This window comes from Procambarus clarkii, chromosome 47 (genome assembly GCF_040958095.1).
Source record: "Procambarus clarkii isolate CNS0578487 chromosome 47, FALCON_Pclarkii_2.0, whole genome shotgun sequence".
Classification (NCBI taxonomy): domain Eukaryota; kingdom Metazoa; phylum Arthropoda; class Malacostraca; order Decapoda; family Cambaridae; genus Procambarus; species Procambarus clarkii.
Window position 1 is genome coordinate 2,233,146 of NC_091196.1, and position 18,728 is coordinate 2,251,873.

The following is an 18,728-nucleotide window of genomic DNA, read 5'->3' on the forward strand; positions in this document are numbered from 1 at the left end:
GTTTGGTGACTCGCACCATCACGAGGCTTCCTAGTGGTCGTCGTGTATGAAGAGAAAGAAGGTTTAGAAGAGGAGAGAAAGGGTGCGCCAATAGTCATGACCCATCAACAAATGGTCATCATCCAGCATCGCACTTCTCTCGAAACAATGAATGAACACAATATATTATGAATGTTTTAGTCACCCTTTAAAGATATAAAAATCACTACTGTGTACATCCTGAGTAAAGGTGGGCAATCAAATAAATAGCATTTATATCATCTTAATTGCAATTAATTTTTAGAAAAAAGATTAAGTCATACAAAAATTAAAAGTATTATATAGACTTGTATAAAATTCTTAAAGAAACTTTAAAATATCTTAATTACCTATGTCAGTTTTGTATAAAAATTAATGCAAAAAACTTATAAGAAAATTGAACAAATTTATATGTAAACTTTAAAAGTTAAGCTTATAAATTATTTTTTCAGTAAAAATTTTGAGTAAAATATCTAATATTTATAATTGATAAATACGTGAATTCATTCTCCATCGTAAGTAATTAGTGATCGCTTTGCTACTCTGAACTAAGATCACAATAGTCGGTATGTGTAATTAGCTACTGTATACCACGTTCTGAGTCCAGCAGTCGTCATTAAGTGGGGATCAATTAGCTACTGTGCACCGTGTTCTGAGGCAACTGGTCGTCACAGTTGGGAGTTAAAAAGTAAGAGTGTGTCAGTAAGAGTGCCTCGCTACACCAGAGTGCCTCACTACACCAGAGTGCCTCACTACACCAGAGTGCCTCGCTACACCAGAGTGCCTCTCTACACCTGAGTGACTCACAACACCAGAGTGACTCACAACACCAGGGTGCCTCACTACACCAGAGTGCCTCACTACACCAGAGTGCCTCACTACACCAGAGTGCCTCTGTACACCAGAGTGACTCACAACACCAGAGTGCCTCGCTACACCAGAGTGCCTCGATACACCAGAGTGCCTCGCTACACCAGAGTGACTCGCTACACCAGAGTGCCTCTCTACACCAGAGTGCCTCTCTACACCAGAGTGCCTCTCTACACCAGGGTGCCTCGATACACCAGAGTGCCTCTCTACACCAGAGTGCCTCGATACACTAGAGTGCCTCTCTACACCAGAGTGCCTCGCTACACCAGAGTGCCTCTCTACACCAGAGTGCCTCTCTACACCAGAGTGCCTCTCTACACCAGAGTGCCTCGCTACACCAGAGTGCCTCTCTACACCAGAGTGCCTCTCTACACCAGAGTGCCTCTCTACACCAGAGTGCCTCTCTACACCAGAGTGCCTCGATACACCAGAGTGCCTCGTTACACCAGAGTGCCTCTCTACACCAGAGTGCCTCTCTACACCAGAGTGCCTCGCTACACCAGAGTGCCTCTCTACACCAGAGTGCCTCACTACACCAGAGTGACTCACAACACCAGAGTGCCTCACTCCTCCAGAGTGCCTCACTCCACCAGAATGCCTCACCACACCAGAGTGCCTCACCACACCAGAGTGCCTCACTACACCAGAGTGCCTCACACTGCACCAGAGTGCCTCACACTTCACCAGAGTGCCTCACTACACCAGAGTGACTCACTACACCAGAGTGACTCACTACACCAGAGTGACTCACTACACCAGAGTGCCTCGCTACACCAGAGTGCCTACCTACCTTGAGGCTACCTTGAGGTGCTTCCGGGGCTTAGTATCCCCGCGGCCTGGTCGTCGACCAGGCCTCCTGGTTGCTGGACTGATCAACCAGGCTGTTAGACGCGGCTGCTCGCAGCCTGACGTATGAGTCACAGCCTGGTTGATCAGGTATCCTTTGGAGGTGCTTATCCAGTTCTCTCTTGAACACTGTGAGGGGTTTGCCAGTTATGCCCCTTATGTGTAGTGGAAAGCCTCGCTACACCAGAGTGCCTCTCTACACCAGAGTGCCTCTCCACACCAGAGTGCCTCTCTACACCAGAGTACCTCGCTACACCAGAGTGCCTCTCTACACCAGAGTGCCTCTCTACACCAGAGTGCCTCTCTACAGCAGAGTGCCTCGCTACACCAGAGTGCCTCTCTACACCAGAGTGACTCACAACACCAGAGTGACTCACTACACCAGAGTGCCTCACTACACCAGAGTGCCTCACTACACTAGAGTGACTCACAACACCAGAGTGCCTCACTACACCAGAGTGACTCACAACACCAGAGTGCCTCGCTACACCAGAGTGCCTCACTACACCAGAGTGACTCACAACACCAGAGTGCCTCGCTACACCAGAGTGCTTCACTCCACCAGAATGCCTCACCACACCAGAGTGCCTCACCACACCAGAGTGCCTCACACTACACCAGAGTGCCTCACACTACACCAGAGTGCCTCACTACACCAGAGTGACTCACTACACCAGAGTGACTCACTACACCAGAGTGACTCACTACACCAGAGTGCCTCAGTACAACAGAGTGCCTCACTACACCAGAGTGACTCACTACACCAGTGACTTACTACACCAGAGTGCCTCACTACACGAGAGTGCTTCACCACACCAGAGTGCCTCACTCCACCAGAGTGCCTCACTCCTCCAGAGTGCCTCACTCCACCAGAGTGCCTCACTCCTCCAGAGTGCCTCACTCCTCCAGAGTGCCTCACTCCTCCAGAGTGCCTCACTCCTCCAGAGTGCCTCACTCCTCCAGAGTGCCTCACTACACCAGAGTGCCTCTCTACACCTGAGTGCTTCACCACACCAGAGTGCCTCGCCTCACCTGAGTGCCTCAATACGCCAGTGGTCGTCACAGTCGTCAGTAAGTAGGGATCACTGAGCTACTGTGTACCGTGTTCTGAGACCAGTGTGGTTGTAACCCACAAGAGTTTGGTGTCTCACACCATCACTAGGTGGGCGTTAGTAGGCCGCCCACAGGTGGTAGGGCGCCTGACAGCTGGGTGGACAGCGCTTCAGATTCGTAGTCTTGAGGTTCCGGTTTCGAACCCCGGTTGAGGCGGAGACAAATGGGCAAAAAGTTTATTTTTCCCTGATGCACCTGTTCACCTAGTAGTAAATAGGTACCTGGGAGTTAGACAGCTGCTACGGGCTGCTTCCTGGGGTGGTGTAGCAAAAAGGAGGCCTGTTCGAGGACTGGGCCGCTGGGATGCAAAGCCCCGAATTAATCTCACGAGGCTTCCTAGTGGTCGTCGTGTATAAAGAGAAAGAAGGTTTAGAAGAGGAGAGAAAGGGTGCGCCCATAGTCATGACCCATCAACAAATGGTCATCTTCCAGCATCGCACTTCTCACGAAACAATGACTGATCACAGTACATTGTGAATATTTTAGTTACCCTTCAAAGATGTATAAAAAACAGTACTATAGTCAACCTCTGGAGTGTGGGAGGATAAGCAAATAAATTGCATTTATATCTTCCTAATTACAAGAATCTCATAGACAAACATTAGTTTCAATTGGAAGTAAATAGTATTTGTAAAATAATAAAAATTTTTAGGGTGATTTTAAAATTACTTTAACGAATTTTAAGCTTTGAATAAAACCTTAAGTATGTTTTCAAAAATAAAAGAAAAGTTATATATAAAAAATGTTTTAATCAATACTGATTTTTGGTAAAAAAATTTAAGTTTAAAATTTTTGATAATTATAGTAATTAAATTCAGAACTGGATTTTCCCTCATCAGTAATTGGTGATAGCTTGGCTTCTCTGAACTGAAATTACAGTCGTCGGTATGCGTAATTAGCTACTGTGCTCCACGTTCTGAGCCTAGTAATCATCATTAAATAGGGGGATCACTTACCTACTATGCACAGTGTTCTGAGGCCACTGGTCATCACACAGTCATCAGCAAGTACGGATCACTTAGCTACTGTGTACCGTGTTCTGAGGCTACTGGGCGTCAGTAAGGGGAGATCACTTATCTACTGTGCACCGTATTCTGAGGCCAGTGGTCGTCACACAGTCAGTAAGTTGAGAATATTTAGATGCTGCGCTCCGTGTTCTGAGGTCACTGGATGTCAGTATGTGGGGATCACTTAGCTACTGTGTACTGTGTTCTGAGAACAGTGGTTGCAACCCACAAGAGTTTGGTGACTCGCACCAACACGAGGCTTCCTAGTGGTCGTCGTGTATAAAGAGAAAGAAGGTTTAGAAGAGGAGAGAAAGGGTGCGCCTATAGTCATGACCCATCAACAAATGGTCATCTTCCACCAACGCACTTCTCTCGAAACAATGAGTAACACAATACATTGTGAATATTATAGTTACCCTGTAAAAATATATAAAAATAAACAACACTACACCTTTCCTTTCGAGGTAGGGAGAAAAAGCAAATAAATAGCATTTATGTCTTCCTGATTACAAATAATTCGTTGGAAAATAATAACTTGTATTAAAAATTAATAGCATATATAAAGTAAAAAAAAGTTTTGAAAGCAATTTCAAAAATTTTAGTTTTTTAAAATTTTGTATAAAAACTAAAAATAAAAATTAAAAATTAAATAAAAATATTTATTTATAAACGTGCTTTAATGATACAGAAAATTATAATAATTTTTTTCTTAATATAATTCATAATAATTGACTCAGAAAATGTTGATGGCTTAGCTACTTTAAACTGAGGTTACAGTCGTTGGTATATATAATTATCTACTGTGCACCACTTTTTTGAGCCCATTAGTTGTCATAAAATGGGGAATGACTTAGCTACTGTGCACTGTGTTCTGAGGCCACTGGTCGTCACACAGTCATCAGTAAGTAGGGACCACTTAGCTACTGTGCACCGTGTTATGAGGCCAGTGCGCGTTACTGTTGTCAGTAAGTGGGGATCACTTAGGTACTGTGTACCGTGTTCTGAGGTCACTGGTCGTCACAGTCTTGAGTAATTGGGGATCACTTAGCAACTGTGTATCGTATTCTAAGGCGAGTGGTCGTCATAGTCGTACGTAAGTAGGGCTCACTTAGCTACTGTGTACGGTCTTCTGAGACCAGTGTGGTTACAACCCACAGGAGTTTGGTGACTCGCACCATCACGAGGCTTCGTAGTGGTCATCGTGTATGAAGAAAAAGAAGGTTTAGAAGAGGAGAGAAATGGTGCGCCTATAGTCATGACCCATCAACAAATGGTCATCTTCCAGCATCACACTTCTCTCGAAACAATGAATGATCACAATATATTTGAATATTTTAGTAACCCTTTAAAGATATAAAAAAACTACTGGCTATCTCCTGAGTGAGGGAGAGCAAATAAATAAATAGTATTTATATTATCTTAATTATAATCAATTCTTAGCAAAAATATTAATTCAAATATATATTAATAGTCCTTTATAAATTTGTGTAAAGGTTTGTAGAAAGCTTTTATATCACTTAATCTCGTATGGCAGTTTTGTATAAAAACTAAAACAAAAGTTATATACAAATTTAAAAATATTTATTTACAAACTCTGTTAACTTAAATTGCACATCTTTTATAATTTTAAATTTTTGAGTATAATACCTATAAATTTTAATACGTGAATTCATTCTCACTCATAAGTCATTGGTCATAGCTTGGCTTCTCTGAACTGAGATTACTGTAGTTGGTATGTGTAATTACCTACTGTGCACCACGTTCTGAGCCCAGTAGTCGTCATTAAGTGGGGATCAATTAGCTACTGTGCACTGTGTTCTGAGGTCACTTCGTCACACAGTCACCAGTAATTAGGGATAACCTAGCTCTTGTGCACCGTGTTCTCAGACCAGTGGTCGTCACAGTTGTCAGTAAGTTGGGAGTAAAAATGTAGGAGTGTGTCAGTAGGAGTGCCTCACCACGCCAGAGTGCCTCACTACACCAGAGTGTCTCACTACACCAGAGTGTCTCACTACACCAGTGTCTCACCACACCAGAGTGTCTCACTACACCAGAGTGTCTCACTACACCAGAGTGCCTCTCTACACCAGAGTGCCTCTCTACACCCGAGTGCCTCACTACACCAGAGTGCCTCACTACACCAGAGTGCCTCACTACACCAGAGTGTCTCACTACACCAGAGTGTCTCACTACACCAGAGTGTCTCACTACACCAGAGTGTCTCACTACACCAGAGTGTCTCACTACACCAAAGTGCCTCACTACACCAGAGTGTCTCACTACACCAGAGTGTCTCACTACACCCGAGTGCCTCACTACACCAGAGTGCCTCACTACACCAGAGTGCCTCACTACACCAGAGTGCCTCACTACACCAGAGTGTCTCACTACACCAGAGTGCCTCACTACACCAGAGTGTCTCACTACACTAGAGTATCTCACTACACCAATGTGCCTCACTACACCCTAGTGCCTCACTGCGCCAATGGTCGTCACACAGTCGTAAGTAGGGATCACTTAGCTACTGTGTACCGTGTTCTGAGGCCACTGGTCCTCACAGTCGTCAGTAAGTGGGGATCACCTAGCTACTGTGTAGCTAAGCCGTCTCCCTGCCCGAAACGCTTTGCGTAAAAGTTGCTTTAGGCATTGTATGTACTAGCTTTATCCATAAATCCATCAATGTTTGTATCTCACCTTGTAAAGTAAAGTAAAAATGTCCAAAGAGCTGGCAAGCAGGGGTTGGACGAACAGGGCGACGATGCAGAAATCTTGAGCGAGGAACTGGAGACGAGGTGAAGAGGGGAGATGAAAGATCGGTGGCCCAACCACCGTGGGTTTGAACTTGAGTAGAGTGAAGTAGGGTTGAGTGGGGCGTCATTTGCAGTACACACAGGGGCCGGGCTCCCAAGCAGCTGGCAGTTGATGGTAGTTGAAGGTTGATTATGTCATTGGTTTACTTCTTTCTTGATGGTTGCAGCAAATTCTGACCTTTGGTCTTCGTCTTCTGCTTGTCCTTCTTGGCGGTCCGACTTCGTGTTGACATTGTTGTGCTGTCATTAGAGGCTGTTGGTGTAGTGTCGTGAAGGAAATCGGCAGCTGAGAAGTAATATTTCCGTGATGGTGGAGATGGCGTTCCCACGGAGACATCCTCATCTGCTGAGTCAGATGAGTACATACTAGCAGATGTGGGTCGTGGAAGTAAAGCTCCCGATGGTTTAGTAGCAACTGCAGGACTTATTGCAGGTGTAGAAGGTTCAGTGAATGTATGTACTGTGGGTGGAGATGTAGCAGGAGATGGTGGATAAGAAGTCGTCGGCTTCTGGGTTGATGCCGTAACAGGAGCAGGTGTTACAGCTGCAGTAGGTTCAGTAACGTTCACAGTAATGTCCGAGACCGGACCAGGAGCTGGAGCATCATCCGACAATGGATTTGAAGGGTCGGGGACTAGTACAATGGTCCCTGAAGATTTGATAGAAAGAGGTGCTGGGTGGCCTTCCTGGGTTGAAGATTCATTGTCAGTTCGTTCTTGAATTTCTCTCACCTTGTATGTATGTACTTTACCTGAATAAACATTTGATTTGATTTGTACCGTGTTCTGATGCCCGTGGTCGTCAGTCATTAGTAAGTGGGGATAACGTAGCCACTGTGCACCGTGTTCTGAGGCCTCTGGTCATCAGTAAGTAGGGATCACTTAGCTACTGTGCACCGTGTTCTGAGGCCGGTGGGCGTCTCTGTTGTCAGAAAGTGGGGATCCCTTAGCTACTGTGTACCGTGTTCTGATGCCAGTGGTCGTCTGAGTCGTTAGTAAGTGGGGATCACTTAACCACTGTGCACCGTGTTCTGAGGCCAGTGGGCGTCACTGTTGTCAGTAAGGGGGGATCACTTGGCTACTGTATATCTTGTTTTGAGGCCACTGGTCGTCACAGTTGTCCGTAAGTGGGGATCACTTAGATACTGTGCACCATTTTCTGAAGCCAGTGGTCGTCACAGTCATTAGTGAGAGTCACTTACCTACTGTGCACCGTGTTCTGAGGCCCACTGGTCGTCACTGTCGTAATTAAGTAGGGATCACTTAACTACTGTGTACCGTGTTCTCAGGATAGTGTAGTTGCAACCCAAAGGAATTTGGTGACTCGCACCATCACGAGGCTTCCTAGTGGTCGTCGTGTAAAAGAGAAAGAAGGTTTAGAAGAGGAGAGAAAGGGTGCGCTTATAGTCATGACCCATCGTCAAATGGTCATCTTCCAGCATCGCACTTCTCTCGAAACAATGAATGAGCACAATATTTTGTGAATATTATAATCACCCTTTAAAAATGTATAAAAAACCAACTTTACCATCTATCACTGGAGTGAGGGAGGACAAGCAAATAAATTGCTTTTTATCTTTCTATTTACAACCATTTACTAGCTAAATATTATTTTATATATAAAATTAAATAGAATGTACAAAATATTGTATACCTTTATGAGCAATTTGAAATATTTGATAAACTTTTGCTAGTTTTTTATAAGAACTACTTTTTTGCTTAAAGATTAAGAAAAATATTTATATATAAACGTGCTTCAAATATTATTTTTTTTAAATTTGAGCCTGAAGTTTTTTTGTGTAAAATACTTATTAATTGATTCTCACTCGTGAGTAAGCGGTGATAGCTTGGCTACTCTGAACTGAATCACAGTCGTCGGTATGTGTAGGTTGCTACTGTGTATCTGTGAGATTTTTTTTCTACGCCTACCTACCTTAGGAGGTGGACCTCAAGCATAAAGAACTGCACACTGCAGATATTTCTACTCTAAGCATGAGACCAATAGAAAAAGGAAAAGCGGGAGCAAACCGCCAGGCTTCCACCACAAGGGTGAAAACCTGTCCACTTAGGCCGCTGGTTCCTCCTAGTTAAAAAAAAAAAAGAACGTTAAAACCAATAAAGATTATTCAACGGGTTCTCACAATCAAATTTTTATATTTGATGCGGTGCTATGAATTGGAATTCGAAATTCCCAAGAACAGCCGTCATTTAAAAAAAAGATCACATTGTAACAATAGTATAAAGCAGAACATGAGTGAAAAAGAATGGTTGAAAGGTTGACATCAAAGACCGTTTTCTAATCCAAAACAATTTATTTACAGGAGACTAAACTACTACAACGTTAAGTTTACGTTACGTTAATGTCCATCAAATGGCACTATAACAACAGCTAAATAGCAATGACTCCGGTCCATTGCTGTGAGGCTGCGTACTGAACTAACCTGAACACACTTGTGCCCACTGAGGACTCAGTATTGCAAACAAATAATTCACAAGCCTTTGTGAATACAAAGTATTCACTTTGGTATAGTATATACCAACAAAGTTGTTATAGTGTCCACCATATACCAACTGGTGTATAGTGGACACTATACCAACTGGTGTATGGTGGACACTATACTAACTGGTGTATGGTGGTCACTATACTAACTGGTGTATGGTGGTCACTATACTAACTGGTGTATGGTGGTCACTATACCAACTGGTGTATGGTGGACACTATACCAACTGGTGTATGGTGGACACTATACCAACTGGTGTATGGTGGACACTGTACCAACTGGTGTATGGTGGACACTATGCCAACTGGTGTATGGTGGACACTATACCAACTGGTGTATGGTGGACACTATACCAATCGGTGTTAGGTGGACACTATACCAACAGGTGTATGATGGTCACTATACAAACTGGTGTATGGTGGTCACTATACCAACTGGTGTATGGTGGTCACTATACCAACTGTTGTATGGTGGACACTACCATCTGGTGTATGGTAGACACTATACCAACAGGTGTATGATGGTCACTATACCAACTGGTGTATAGTGGACACTATACCAACTGGTGTTTGGTGGTCACTATACCAACTGTTGTATGGTGGACACTACCATCTGGTGTATGGTAGACACTATACCAACAGGTGTATGATGGTCACTATACCAACTGGTGTATAGTGGTCACTATACCAACTGGTGTATGGTGGTGTGACAGTGTTCCCCGCCTTATATTTCTCCCACGCCTGCAGTAAGAGTCATGTCCACTTTACCCGAGCGTTCTCTACGTCGCAGGCATCAGTTTGGTATATGTGGGAGAATGTAGTGTTCTCGGAGTGCCGAGAAATTTGTAAAAGAAGAGTATTCTGGCCTGTGGTTTAGGCCCTTTAGGAAGCCAATATGGCGCTGGCTCTTCTGTTTTGCCGCCAAAACTGTGTGACGTCAGTGACACCGGATTGGTCACCGACAGCGATGTGGCACAGGGAGCCAATGAAAACCTCCCATGGCGAATGTGACGTCACGAAGGAAAGGGGGTCCGGTCAGAGCGCCACGGCGGTGCCATCAGTCAGACACGACACGTCAAGGTGGTTGGACGTGCGAAGATTGGTCCTGTCAGTTTGACAGTTGTTTCCCACTCCCGTGGATTTTACGCGTCACCCGAAGTCTGCAAGTACTCTGTGAGGTCTTCCTTCGTTCATGTGTTGGACCAGAGAGGGAATCGACGAGATATTGAGCAACAAGTGCTCCAGGACAGGTACTGTGCAAGAAGAAGTGAAGACTGTGCAGCGACGTATGTGACGTCCGAGGCAGTTCACCCGTTTGTGACGGCGTAGTGGCTGGACCGAGCCACCGGGAAGCAGAGGAAGAAGAAAACTATTCGGGAATCCGAATGACTGCAGCCGAGACGTAGGCAGGCAGCCGTAGCTGGGAGGAAAAGTTGACGGCTGGGAGACCGACTCCAACCCTACAAGAAGTCGAGGAGGAGCACGGACCTGTTGTGAAAAGGCACGGAGACGACTCGTTTGTGGTGGGACGTTGATTGAGTTCCTGGAGGACACGACAGTGTGTGTGTGGGGGCGTTCCCTACACGAGGCAGGAGCCAGGACCGGGAGCTACAACTCAACTCTCACCGGAGGATAGGTGGAAGTAAGTGATTCTAGTTTCCCTCCCAATTCCCCTTTAGTCAGCTATATTATTTAGCCAGAGTATTTTGTATGTCGTGAGCAAGGCTCACCTATGTCACAGTAAGGCACCAGTGTGCAGAGTGGGACTATATAGAGTGCTCACGGTATTTATTACTATTATTAGTGTATGCAGGCACCCGGAGTAATTGATGAATTTACTGTGTTGATAACGTCTTTCATGAGACTTTAATATGATCATTTAGTGAGAGAATATATATATATAAATATGCCAGTATTTGGAGTTAGGCTATGTGCCCAGTAACTATGTTATTACCATTATTGATGTCTATGACTCATCCACATATATATATATGTCTATGCTTGTGTATTGAATAATCATTCATGTGTGCAGTGATTAATTGTGTTATCGCCCACGGAAGGAATTACTGAGAACTCCAGTGATAGATACTTGCATACGTTATCATTAAATGAAGGGCAGTATGTTATACTATGATAGTGAGTTATTGTGTCTATTAATATAGAGATGTTTGATTGAGCTCAAGATCAGTGCAGCGAAGTGTTTACGTGCTATTGTCGCAAATATTGTGTTTTCGAACTTCTAGTGATCTTTGAGAACTTAAAGAAACTGGCGTGTCACGCCACAAGCAAACAGATAAAATAACATTCGCGCGGGGGTAGTCGCCCAGCTGATTTTGACATTGACGTGAGGGGGAGCGTTGCCGGCTTGGCGAGTTCATGATTATATGTGGGAACGAGCGACTTCTGCCTGAAACAGCTGTTTGCTTATTGATATAATCTTGTGATGTCTTTGAATGAGTTTTAAGTAAAATACAAAGTATATTGGTGTTTATATCATCCCCTCCATATTTCTTGTGGCTATATAATACCTGACAGCAGATCGTGATAGAAGTAAATACCTGCCTGATATCATATTGAGTGTGCCCTTGCCACTGTTACCACAATTCAACAAAACCACTGACGTGTTACTGGACACCGGAAACACCAGTTGGCGACCTTGTGGTTAGTAGTAGAGCCCATGACGGGGCGGGCACACAATAGTTAAGTGAACCAGCTGTGTTCCCACTCCTTCTCGATCAGAGGCCGGTTGGGATTGACTGTGATACACTCCTGGCGTACAGTGGCGCCGCGAGGATAGAGTGAAGACCCACAGGGCTACGGTGAGTGACCTTGAGTGTACTGTTGCTCACCGATAAACCCTGACATTGGCGACCTCGCCAGGATAACGATCAAGATAAAGGTTGCTGTTGTGGTACTTGGCAGTGGTATTAGGTATCAGGTGCAGGTTATCACTCATAGCACAAGATGGAGGATGATAAAGTAACAAGGTTCATTGACACTAGAGATGAGCAGGTGCTGGAGGAGTGCACCAAGGCACAGTTACAGTCAATAGCAGACCATTTTGGGATAAAGGTGAGATCTTCCAGAGTGGGAGTGAGAAGACTGGAGATCATGGCACAGCTCAGAGCACGGGACGAAGCTTTGGGGGAGGAACGGCCACAAACACCTGCCAGTATGGGAGAACACCTGAGCATTGGTGGAAGCAGCAGGGGATCCAGCGGCAGCAGGCGCAGCGTTAAGCTGGAGATAATGAAGCTGCAGCTGGAAGCACAGCAGCGCAAAGAAGAGCGAGAAGCAGAAGCGCAGCTGAGGAGAGAAGAAGCACAGCTGAAGCGTGAGGAGTGAGAGGCACAGCAGCGCAGAGAAGAGCGAGAAGCGGAAGCACAGCAGCGCAGAGAAGAGCGAGAAGCACAGCTGCGCAGGGAAGAACAGGAGCGAGAAGCACAGCTGAAGCGTGAGGAGCGAGAGGCACAGCAGCGCAGAGAAGAGCGAGAAGCAGAAGCACAGCAGCGCAAAGACGAGCTAGAAGCTAGACTGAAACAGCAGGAGATAGAGGCTAACAAGGATGTGGAGCTGAAGCGAGCTGAGCTAGGACTAGCTCCACCTGCTCCGCCACAGCAGGAAGACCGCCGAGTGAGGGAGCGAGATTTGCCGGTCTTTGTACCAAACGAAGCTGATGGTTTTTTTGACCACTTCGAAAGGGTTGCTACTTTGAAGAGGTGGCCGAGGGCGGAGTGGGCGGAGCTGGTTCAGGGTAGGCTCACCGGTGAAGCTCGTGAAGCCTACAATATGCTCGACCTCCAAGAGTGCACCAACTACGATGCTGTAAAGAGAGCTGTGCTCCATTCTTTCAAGCTCACGCCAGAATGTTACAGGAAGAGATTCAGGGAATGTACCCGTTCGCCAGGAAAATCTTATGCGGAGACGGCGAGGGACATGGAGAGAAAGTTCCTAAGTGGCTGGAGTCTGAAGGAGCGAGGTCGGCTGAGGAGGTCAAGAGACTTATGGTCATGGAGAAGTTTATGTCCGTGCTCTCTCCTGAGATCAGGGTGAGAGTAAAGGAGGCGGACATAAAGGACCTGAGAGCCGCAGCCGACAGAGCCGACAGGCTGGAAGAAGCCTTACGCCCACGCAGAGAGGGACAGCACCGACCGCCCGTATACTCCGGAAATGGTAGAAATTATAGGAGGGCGGACGGATGGAGGAAAGGAGCAAGTTCTCCCAAGTCCCACCTCTCGAGTGGAGACAACAGAGGCTCGAAGAGTGCTGTGGAGCCGGTAAAGAAGTCCCAAGCTGAGAGCTCAGGAGCTATTGCTGCGACGAAGGAGTCGACGGATGGTGCGAGGAAGACACATGGAGCGACGGCTTCTGGAGGCGGTGCCAGGGCGAGCGGTGGTGGATGGTCTCCAACGAGGAAGATCCGCTGCTACAACTGCGGAGTATTCGGACACGTCGTGCGGGAATGCAAACGCCCTAAACAGCGGGGGAACGTTGCTTTCGTGAGGGTCGAGGACCAGATGGCCGAGAGGGTGCGGGATGAACCCGTACTGAGTGGGGAGAAAAGAGTTCACCCATTCGTGTGTGAGGGAACCGTAAGGATGGGGGACGCAGACCCCATCCCGGTGAAGATATTAAGAGACACTGGGGCAGATTTTACCCTGGTGAGCGAAACCCTGTTCCCCGAGGGTTACGAGAGTACTAGTGTGGGGGTGGCAAGTGTGACCACTGTGGGAGGCCCAGTGAGGATGCCCCTACACCAGGTGACTCTGAATTCTGATTATGGCTGCCAGACCCTAGTGGTAGGGGTCTGTGCATCAATGCCCAAGATGGAGGCACAGGTCATATTGGGAAATGACGCATGTGGAGGATATGTCTTCCCGAATCTCGTGAAGGGCGAGGAGTGCCTAGAGCACTATAAGGAGACGGGCGGAGTGTTAGACGCCTGTGGGGACGAGAAAGGAATCGCCACGGTGGTGTTCCCGGTTTGTGCTGTGATGCCGAGACAGCGCGAAGGACACGGAGGGTGTGGATCTGATGGGGCTGAGGAGACGTCCGACAGCCTGGGAATCGATCACCTCTTCATGGGACCCGGAGAACGAGCGGAGGGCGAAGGCAGCCCGAATGGTGAGTTGCAGGTGACCCTCACCAGTTCTCTAGGGGTAGACCGCACTCGTCTTAGAGAGTTGCAGCAGATGGAGTTCCCCGAATTAATTCGTGAGGCCAAAGGAGGACGTGTTGGTCCTGAGAGGGCCACTCATTTTTACATTCAGGACGGCATGCTGATGAGACAGTGGAGGCCTGTGAGGATGGAGGCCGGAGAAGAGTCTCTAGGTACGAGGCACCAGGTAGTGTTGCCAGCCCAGTGCAGAGCGGCAGTGTTAGACATATCGCATTCTGTGGACTCTGCAGGTCACCTAAGGGGGACCAAGACGCTGCGAAAGATCAGGGATCATTTCTACTGGCCAGGTATGGACGCCGACGTGAGGCGTTATTGTAAGACGTGCTTACCATGCCAGAGGGCAGGGAAGAGCCAACCCGCGATACCGAAGGCCCCGTTGGTCCCTGTTCCGGCGTTTGGGCCTGCATTCGAGCGTCTGTTGGTCGACGGGGTGGGTCCGTTGCCAAGGACGAAACGAGGGAATACCTACCTGATGACGATCATGTGTGCGTCCACCAGATTTCCAGAAGCCGTCCTGATGCGACGTTTGACGTCGAAAGGAGTAGCCGGGCAACTACAACGATTTTTCTCTTGGGTGGGGTGCCCAGAGAAATTCAGACAGACTGTGGAAGTATATTCCAGTCTAAGTGGTTCCGACAGACGGTGACAGGTTGGGGAGTGACTCAGATTCGGTCGTCGCCCTACCAACTGCAGTCGCAAGGGGCGATCGAAAGGTTTCACTCCACCTTGAAGACCGTTCTGAGAGTGTTCTGTGCAGAACAGGGGGCTGAGTGGGATGAGGCAGTATACCCCGCGTTGTTTGCCATACGTAACGCGGTGGTAGAATCGTTAGGTTTCTCACCTTTCCAGCTGGTGTATGGACACGAGGTGCGAAGTCCTCTGTCCATGCTGAAGGAACAATGGACACCGGGAGTGACCGTGGGGACGGTCAATGAATATGTTCAAAAGTTCAAGGAGCGTCTCACTCTAGCAAAGGAACTAGCTGGGAAACATCTGAAGGAGGCGCAGCGTAAGATGTCGGAGTGGTACGACAAGAGAGCTACGCCGAGGGAGTTCCAGGTTGGGTCCCAGGTGATGGTATTGCTGCCGGGTAAGAGTAGGGTGACCGAGTCGCGGTTCGAGGGACCATACCAGGTGCTACGGCGGTTGGGTCCTGTATCGTATGAAATCGGGAAGCCGGATAGACCCCGCAAGAAACAGGTGTGTCATGTAGACCGCCTGAAGCCTTTCTTCCCTGTGGAAGGAGGAGCCGCCGTGCAGGACGGGACGGTGACCCGAGACCCCCAGCAGAAGACGATTTTGTGCATGCAGGTGGACCAGGAACTTCCAGAGGAGGAAGGAAAGTGGTCCAGGGCGGACGGCACCCGTCTCACCAACACGGAGAGTCTGGCGAAGATCGAGGACAAGCTACTACACCTGGAAGGGCAACAGAGCGCGGACCTGACGAACCTACTGAGGGAGAATGCCTCTCTCTTTACCGACGTGCCCCGACGACACAAGAGTGTAATGCACGAGGTGGAGGTGAGGGATGCCAGGCCCGTCAAGCAGAGCGCGTATAGGGTGAGCCCGGAGAAGCGAGAGCTGATGAGGAAGGAGGTGGAGTATCTCCTTGAGAACGACCTTGCGGAGCCCAGTAAAAGTGAGTGGAGTTCCCCATGCTTGTTGGTGAAGAAAAGCGATGGTACCTTCCGCTTTTGTACAGACTACAGGAGGGTGAACTCCATCACAGTGGCAGATTCTCACCCCATGCCAAGAGTGAGCGATTGCATCGACCAGGTAGGCAGTGCAAGGTACGTATCCAAGGTCGATCTGCTCAAGGGGTACTACCAGATCTCTTTGACTCCTGAGGCCAGGAAAATATCAGCTTTCGCAACTCCTGACGGGCTGTACCAATACAAGGTGTTACCCTTTGGAATGAAAAACAGCAGTAGCTGTTTCCAGCGCATGATGAATGAGTTGCTAAGGGGTGCCGAAGGCTGCACAGTATACATCGATGACATCGTCGTATACGCCGACGATTGGAAGACGCACCTGGAGAGACTCAAGGAATTGTTTAGAAGGCTAGAGGAGGCTAACTTGACTGTAAATTTAGCCAAGAGCGATTTTGGAAAAGCCCACTTAGAGTACCTTGGCTTCGTCATGGGCCAAGGTGAAGTAACCCCTGTAGATCACAAAGTGTCAGCCATTAAGGAATACCCTATGCCCAGAACGTGTAAAGAGTTGTTAAGGTATCTCGGGATGATAGGGTACTATCGTGGGTTCTGCAGGAATTTTTCCACGGTAGCGCATCCCCTGACCGAGCTACTCTCCAAGAATGTGCGATGGAGATGGGGAGAGGCCTGCCAAGAGTCTTTTGAGAAGACCAAGAAACTGTTGACGGAGGCCCCGGTATTAATATCCCCAGATTTCTCAGCCGGATTCATCCTGTACGTAGACGCCAGCGACGTTGGCATAGTGGCCATGTTGGCTCAAGAGAGGAGTGAGATACATAGGCCAGTGGCTTTCTACTCTAAGAAGTTTGTGAAATACCAGCGGGCCTATAGTACCGTTGAGAATGAGGCATTGGCGCTAGTTATGGCACTGAAGCACTTCGATGTGTACGTGGGAGGAGGGGCGAGACCTGTTCTGGTGTTCACAGATCACAACCCTCTCACCTTTTTGTACAAAATGAGGAACTCCAACCAACGTCTGACGAGGTGGGCGTTGCTACTGCAAGAGTACCGGCTGGACATCAAGCACATCAGGGGGAAGGACAACGTGGTTGCGGATGCCCTGTCCCGTATACACTAACCAGACATGACTCTTATTTTAAGGGGAGGGGTATGTGACGGTGTTCCCCCCCTTATATTTCTCCCACGCCTGCAGTAAGAGTCATGTCCACTTTACCCGAGCGTTCTCTTCGTCGCAGGCATCAGTTTGATATATGTAGGAGAATGTAGTGTTCTCGGAGTGCCGAGAAATTTGTAAAAGAAGAGTATTCTGGCCTGTGGTTTAGGCCTTTTAGGAAGCCAATATGGCGCTGGCTCTTCTGTTTTGCCGCCAAAACTGTGTGACGTCAGTGACACTGGAATGGTCACCGACAGCGATGTGGCACAGGGAGCCAATGAAAACCTCCCATGGCGAATGTGACGTCACGAAGGAAAGGGGTCCGGTCAGAGCGCCACGGCGGCGCCATCAGTCAGACACGACACGTCAAGGTGGTTGGACGTGCGAAGATTGGTCCTGTCAGTTTGACAGTTGTTTCCCGCTCCCATGGATTTTACGCGTCACCGAAGTCTGCAAGTACTCTGTGAGGTCTTCCTTCGTTCATGTGTTGGACCAGAGAGGGAATCGACAAGATATTGAGCAACAAGTGCTCCAGGACAGGTACTGTGCAAGAAGAAGTGAAGACTGTGCAGCGACGTATGCGACGTCCGAGGCAGTTCACCCGTTTGTGACGGCGTAGTGGCTGGACCGAGCCACCGGGAAGCAGTGGAAGAAGAAAACTATTCGGGAATCCGAACGACTGCAGCCGAGACGTAGGCAGGCAGCCGTAGCTGGGAGGAAAAGTTGACGACCGGGAGACCGACTCCAACCCTACAAGAAGTCAAGGAGGAGCACGGACCTGTAGTGAAAAGGCACGGAGACGACGCGTTTATGGTGGGACGTTGATTGAGTTCCTGGAGGACACGACAGTGTGTGTGTGGGGGCGTTCCCTACACGAGGCAGGAGCCAGGACCGGGAGCTACAACTCAACTCTCACCGGAGGATAGGTGGAAGTAGGTGATTCTAGTTTCCCTCCCAATTCCCCTTTAGTCAGCTATATTATTTAGCCAGAGTATTTTGTATGTCGTGAGCAAGGCTCATCTATGTCACAGTAAGGCACCAGTGTGCAGAGTGGGACTATATAGAGTGCTCACGGAATTTATTACTATTATTGGTGTATGCAGGCACCCGGAGTAATTGATGAATTTACTGTGTTGATAACGTCTTTCATGAGACTTTAATATGATCATTTAGTGAGAGAATATATATATATAAATATGCCAGTATTTGGAGTTAGGCTATGTGCCCAGTAAGTATGTTATTACCATTATTGATGTCTATGACTCATCCACATATATATATATGTCTATGCTTGTGTATTGAATAATCATTCATGTGTGCAGTGATTAATTGTGTTATCGCCCACGGAAGGAATTACTGAGAACTCCAGTGATAGATACTTGCATACGTTATCATTAAATGAAGGGTAGTATGTTATACTATGATAGTGAGTTATTGTGTCTATTAATATAGAGATGTTTGATTGAGCTCAAGATCAGTGCAGCGAAGTGTTTACGTGCTATTGTCGCAAATATTGTGTGTTCGAACTTCTAGTGATCTTTGAGAACTTAAAGAAACTGG

General features: G+C 47.5%; 1 protein-coding gene across 1 annotated transcript; it reads right to left on the minus strand.

Moving 5' to 3' along the window:
• Positions 1-6,807: 6,807 nt before the first annotated feature.
• Positions 6,808-7,473, minus strand: LOC138350727 (mucin-7-like). The gene has a single exon (XM_069301931.1). It carries the CDS (start codon positions 7,471-7,473, stop codon positions 6,808-6,810), a length of 666 nt encoding a protein of 221 aa, XP_069158032.1.
• Between the last annotated feature and the right edge of the window lie 11,255 nt (positions 7,474-18,728).